The sequence below is a fragment of the Sander lucioperca genome, chromosome 9 (assembly GCF_008315115.2).
Source record: "Sander lucioperca isolate FBNREF2018 chromosome 9, SLUC_FBN_1.2, whole genome shotgun sequence".
Lineage (NCBI taxonomy): Eukaryota > Metazoa > Chordata > Actinopteri > Perciformes > Percidae > Sander > Sander lucioperca.
The window spans coordinates 13,621,208-13,628,190 of record NC_050181.1 but is presented as its reverse complement, the minus strand read 5'-3'; the positions used below and the strand labels follow the sequence as shown (position 1 = coordinate 13,628,190).

The 6,983-nt window shown below is 37.9% G+C and overlaps 1 protein-coding gene across 3 annotated transcripts in view; it reads right to left on the bottom strand.

The window, feature by feature from the left end:
* Nucleotides 1-2,256: 2,256 nt before the first annotated feature.
* Nucleotides 2,257-6,983, bottom strand: part of LOC116037268 (ephrin type-B receptor 1-B) — a 173,564-nt gene continuing 168,837 nt past the window's right edge. For 2 of the 3 annotated variants that reach the window (XM_031281087.2, XM_031281088.2), the window contains exon 16: nucleotides 2,257-6,340. In XM_031281087.2, the coding sequence (XP_031136947.1) occupies nucleotides 6,232-6,340 (109 nt within the window). In that variant the 3' untranslated portion in view covers nucleotides 2,257-6,231. The remainder of the gene's footprint in view (nucleotides 6,341-6,983) is intronic. The other variant, XR_004101823.2, reaches the window with a different exon arrangement.

Here is a 6,983-nt window from a genome sequence, read left to right as displayed (position 1 = left end):
TTTCGATATGCTATACTACGTCTATTTTCGTCATGCTACACCATAACTATTTTATTACTTTTTTCGGCATACTATACTATGACTTTTTTATCACTTTTTTCAACATACTATACTATGACTTTTTTCAACATACTATACTATGACTTTTTATCACTTTTTTCAACATACTATACTATGCCTTATTTCGACATACTATACTATGACTTTTTATCACTTTTTTCAACATACTATACTATGACCTTTTCATCACTTTTTTCGACATACTGTACTATGACTTTTTATCACTTTCTTCGACGTAATATATTATGACTTTTTTCGACATACTATACTATGACTTTTTATCGCTTTCTTCGACATACTATACTATGACTCTTTTATCACTTTTTTCAACATGCTATACTATTACTCTTATCACTTTTTTCGATATGCTATACTATGTCTATTTTCACCATGCTACACCATAACTATTTTATCACTTTTTTCGACATACTATACTATGACTTTTTATCGCTTTCTTCGACATACTATACTATGACTCTTTTATCACTTTTTTCAACATGCTATACTATTACTCTCATCACTTTTTTCGATATGCTATACTATGTCTATTTTCGTCATGCTACACCATAACTATTTTATCACTTTTTTCGACATACTATACTATGACTTTTTTCGACATACTATACTATGACTTTTTTATCACATTTCTCGACATACTATACTATTACTTTTTTCAACATACTATACTATGACTTTTTATCACTTTTTTCAACATACTATACTATGACCTTTTCATCACTTTTTTCGACATACTATACTATGACTTTTTTCAACATACTATACTATGACTTTTTGTCACTTTCTTCGAAATATTATACTATGACTTTTTTCGACATACTATACTATGACTTTCTATCACTTTTGTCGACATGCTATACTATGACTCTTTTATCACTTTTTTCAACATACTATACTATGACTTAGTTTGACATACTATACTAGGACTTTTTAATCACATTTATCGACTTACTATACTATGACTTTTTTCAACATACTATACTATGACTTTTTATCTCTTTCTTCGAAATACTATACTATGACTTATTTTGACATACTACACTAGGACTTCTTTATCACTTTTTTCAATGTACTATACTATGACTTTTTTCGACATTCTATATTATGACTTTTTTCAATATACTATTCTATTACTTTTTATCACTTTCTTCGACACGCTATACTATGACTTTTTATCACTTTTTTCAACATACTATACTGTGACTTTTTTTATTACATTTATCGACATACTATATTATGACTCTTTTCGACATACTATACCATAACTCTTTTATCACTTTTTTCAACATGCTATACTATGTCTATTTTCGACATGCTATACCATAACTATTTTATCACTCTTTTCGACATACTATACTATGACTTTTTTATCACTTTTTTCAACTTACTATATTATGACTTTTTTTAACATACTATACTATGACTTTTTTATCACTTTTTTCAATAAAGTATACTATTGCTTTTACAGCATTTTCATATTCATTCATATTTTAATATCACAAACTTGAAAAGACAAAATTAACTGTTTTGTGAATCTTTTTTGGCACAGCAGTCTCTCCGCTAATATGAAGCTGGATATTATCAATCAGTTAGAGTCAATAAACAGTTATGGGTAAACGCTGAAAGTTGGATACATCCCCACATCTTTCGACTCACCTCATTAACCATATCATTACTGTTCAACACGCTTTCCAGTGTGCGAATTGCTCCAAAAGTCTCAGTCTCTGGCAACTGGAATTTATGAGACTGCTGTGACTGCTTCTGTATTTGTATGTGTGTGTGTGTGTGTGTGTGTGTGTGTGTAAGTGTGTGTTTGAGACCCAGATAAGAGTTGCCATCTATTTTATACAGTCTATGGTTTAGATGGGAGGATAATTTCCATTAGTTTGTCAAAATATTGTCACTTATCTGGAAGAGTCATTTTTTGGGCTTGCGTGTCATCCGGGTGACGGCTCGTTTATTAGTGGCTGATGGCTCTTAACACGTGCTGCCAGCCAGACCGGCTGTGACAAAATACTGTTTATTTCCTTAGCCATTATGACACCAAGCATTAGACGTTACACTCAGGCACAGCGCTGACAGTAGTGTTACTGGATAATAACCCTTCCTCTCCGCTTTCTTGACTAACCATTAATGAAAACAGAATTATAGCCCATTGAGTCACAGACCATCAAGTGATTGACTTGTTTTCCAAGGCGTTTATTGAGTGCATTTTAGTACAATAGTTCTCAGAAAGTTACAGCTTACAAACTCTTGACACGTACTAGTCACAATTTACAAGTGGTAGCTATACAGAAACCAAAAGAAAAAGGAAACGGTTCTTAAACAATGTACACACGTGTCCGCTATGCACACACACTAACATACATTCACTCTCTCTCACACACAAATAAACAACTATGACATTTGCACACTCATATTCAGCTCCACCATCCATTGTGTACCAGAGGGGGAGGTTGTGACTGGCATCCTGGAAAGGTTCCATTTCACCTGTTCTTCCTGCCCACAGCAAATCCAAGTGTCCATGGTGTGTGTGTGTGCATGTACAAGTGTGGACATGAAGTGTGTGTTTTGTTTTATATGTGTGTAAATCTTTGAGTCCACAGTCTGAAACAGAAGAAAATGAGAATGGAGTATTTTATTACGTTTAAGTTTGTCGTGTCAGGTCATTTTCAGGTGTACATGGCTGCCACTGTTCCGACCTATAAATGACGGGCATGAAATCAGAAGAATGACTCAAAGTCATTGATCGTTGGTCACTTCTCTGACAGTTACAGCACCATGAAACATTTAACAAGCTCTGTTCTTGGGTTTTGTATCAGTGTGTGATGAATGGCTTCCATATGAAACGGCTTTTAGAGAGGGACATGGCGACCCACCTCTCCATTCATCACACTGGAGTGTCATTACAGTCAGATATTTAGAAAGACAAACAGAGCAAATGGAGAATTACACTGTTGCATAATGAATACATTCTATCATCTCATTCACAGGCTGTTGGGTTGAAAAGCAAATACGTGAGACTGAGCTGAATAGAGTATTAATGCATTCATACTGAATTATTGGCGTCATTGTAAGGGCGATTTATGCCAATCTCAAGAAGCATGTGATTATAATTAGGAATATTTGGTAAATCGATGACTTGGAGAATTAGAAAGAGAAAGCAATTGATTTTGCCCATGAGGCAAACCAGTTGCTTGTAACACTATTTTCTATTACCAAACTAAACCAAAGATATTACCATTATACAACAACAAAGATGTTGCCACATAAACTACACTGCGAGATAACAGGGCCTGATTCACTTCAATGAGCTAACTTTCTGATTTTCATCTAGCATCCTTTCTTTATGTCCTGCAACCCCACCCTCCTGTAAACTGACTCATCCCCCTCTTTCTATCACATATGCACACACACTCTGTCAGGTCTCTGCCCACTTTCTCTTCATTAAGCATCAGGCTGTGAAACCAGACGTGGGCATAACATAATTGAGGGTTCCTCTGTGTGTGTGTATGTGTGTGTGTGTATTTGTTTTTGACAGTCCCATCAGTCTTCCTCCTCATGGCTGATCAGATGCCTGTCAGAAGGGGGTCCCAGCAGGTGTTTTCACCCCTGCCTGGGCCCACTGGAGCATGGAGCCAACCATTTCTCAGGCCAGGGCGGCCCTGGCCCAGCCCAGCCCAGGACAGCTTGATTACACCCAGGATGAACGAGCTGGAGATGTGCCAACTAGCGGGAGTAGCCAGGGAGAGAAGGCAGGACAGACAGTGGAGGAGGAGGAGGATGACTTAAGGGGGGTAAGTATACTTAATAATCTGCTAATGGGCCTGCCATCAATTTCTAATTTTGGATGCAAGGTGGTTAGAACCGTCTTCACTCATGTCTCTTCAAATAGGGCAAAAGGGGATTTCAGCAGGGTCACAGCTACTGCACAGAATTGATACTACAATAGCTCATGATAATTGTCTGTGAGCGAGGAGACTGTGCTGCCATGGCTGCATGTCAATGGAATACTACCATAGGAACATTCAGGTTAGTTTTACTTTTAAGGCCAGTGTTGTTGTTACATCGACACTTGACAAAACTTAATTCATAAAATATAACAATTCCTCATAGCTTTCCCAAAGCCTGAGCCTGAAGCAAGCGACCAGCAAGAAGAAGAAAAGTAGCAAAACCACCTGACACCATCCCATTGCACAGACCATTCACACTGCAATCATAAAAGACCATTCCCATCATCCATGGCATCCCTTGGGAGCAATGTAGACATCTTGCAATCAAATACTGTACTTCCAAAGAGCGCATTTCCGAACACCGATTCCTGCAGCTAAGAGTTATGGATAGATTCATATATGCGTGAAACTCTCTCTGGCAAGGCAGCATTTGCACTTAACGTGCCTACCCATATGGAAGCAGCATATAGTGAGAGAGCATAGATTTACTCAGCAGCTTAGCTACAGCAGTCTATGGAAGGCTGTGCTACACTGTGAGCAGTGTAACCCGTGTGGGCTTTTTAAGCCTGTGAGTTCATCGGGAAGGCATCCTGTTGTTGGCAAACCTCAGCCCAGATGATCATTTTTACTGTGTAGAGAAGTGATACTGATTCACTCCGATTTCCAAAGCCTTGATTGGCTATGTACTTTAAACTTGCAGCGAATCTAGCCTTGCCCAACATATTTGCGGCACCCATGAGAAAGACTAACTGGATTTGCCTGAAATAAAATCTACCAAATACAGAGCAATTTTGATGTTAAGTAGTTTTTTTCTGTGTGATCAGCAGGTATTTACCATGGATTTGGGCCGGCTGAGGCGTGGAGTTTCTTTCCCCTCTCGATGGTGCTGAGCACTCCCAACACAAACAACAACAGACAAAAAGAAATAAAAAACATAAAACATATCTGTACAAGTAAGTGCTCACCAGCAAGAGACAGCATGTGTACACCCACATTAAACATGATCTCCAATAAATGGACATTTTTCAATTATTTTAACTCCTACAGCAAATTTCATATAGATCTACAATACCAATCCTTCGCCCACCATTCCTTTTAATGTTTTCCTCAGGTTAAGATTCTGTCAGGATTGTCCTTGTGCCCCTAGAATAGGGAGACGCATATCCCAGTGTCCGTTGTTCAGTCGTCTGAAGGGAACCAGGGCACCGTAAGGAATCTACACATTGCATGTGTCTATCACAATCTAGTCAATAAACATGTCTTTGCCAAAAATGCAAGCAGAGAGTTCTGTACATACATATTCATACATATCACCTTCAATATGAAGGTTTATTATGAAAGATATAATCATATTTAGCAAGAGATAAACATATTTATATTCTCTGGGTGGGGCTGGTTAAGAGTCCTTTGGCAAGGCCTTCCACTCAGGACTCCACAGGTAGTGTTAACGTTAAAATACAAGTGGGCGGCATCTTGCTATAGTGATAAAAACAAAGAAAAACAGATGATAAAAGACAAAAATATAACTGGCTCTGAATTTTCACCAGTCCTTTTACGATACATTTTTTAAATTCTTCAAATGAGCAAAAGATGATGTGAAAGTTGAAAATGGTGCTCCACTGTACATCCCTGTATTCTTCTCCTTCTAATTATTCCTACTGGCAATTGCTTTTTATTCTGGGACTTATTTCTGGCCAGGTGAAGGCATCTTCATTGCACACATTGACGACGGTAAAATCACAGGTCACATGTTGTTTCTAAATGTCTCACATTTTTGTTTACAATTTTAACATCTTCTATCCAGATAATAAAGAAGTACAATATCACTTGTTTAACCATACAGTCTGACATTGTGAGAGATCCCCTGTGTCGATGTCGGATTGTTGGAGTTATTTTGGTTCACAATGACAGAAATGGCAGTCCATAACCACAGCAACTGATATCTGTCTTCCTTTCGTGGAAAAATGGAGTAACAGTATCAAGTCTGGACCCTGAACTCCTAGCGTGGATTGCATGAAGTGTGATTGGTGTTAACCATGTGGTAGTGTAGACCCTGGTCTCCTGTTGTCATGGTAGTGGATTAGATTAAGACAATAGTCTCGACTCTGGCGCGTTCCGATGGATCGGGAGTCATTCGAAGGCTGCCATTGTTGTTGGTCCTGCGAATGTTTCCCGTTCCGTGGCACAGCGCCCCCTGTAGTCATGCCATAGTCGTGGGTGACTGGCTCATCTGGACCCTCATGGACTGGATGTTACTGAGGATCTTCTTCTGGTGGCCTGCCAGGGTCACTCCTATTCTCAGCAAGTCCCTAGAGAAAAAAGAGGCAGAGAGAAAAGAAAATTCAAAAGCAAGAACATATTTTGAAGCAACAGATGAAAGGCTTTCCATCATATTGAAGATGGAATTGATAATTTGAGTATGAAACGGCTACTCGCCAAAAATGGCGATGGAGACAATGTCATTGTCTGGTGCATTTACAGTCCTAACGTCACTATATACATGAAAGGGCAATTTCAGGGTAGAAAGCCAGGGGCAATAAACAGAAAACACAAACTTACAAAATTAATTCCATGACTTGAGAGAAGACTTTGTAATGCATGTTGCTTTGCATTGCAAAGAGACTGCATAAATGCCACAAAGCCCCGAGCCCGCATTTTTAATAAAAAATGTTAAAATGATTTTACATTTTCACACATATTTGTAGACCAAGCAACATTGTTAATTAAAATAAATGAAGTGCAATATTTGTGTCTATTGCTACACAACCGCTAAAAGAAATGTTGTCATGACCCAATGCTTTGAAATACTTCAGCAGCGAATAAATATGCCTCCTAAAAATCTGTATTTAAAGGATTTACATCTTTCTGCATTTTAGAGAATTGTGGATGAAAAAATCTTATTTATTAACTAGTAATCATAATACTTGCAGAGCACAGATGAAACTAGTTTTA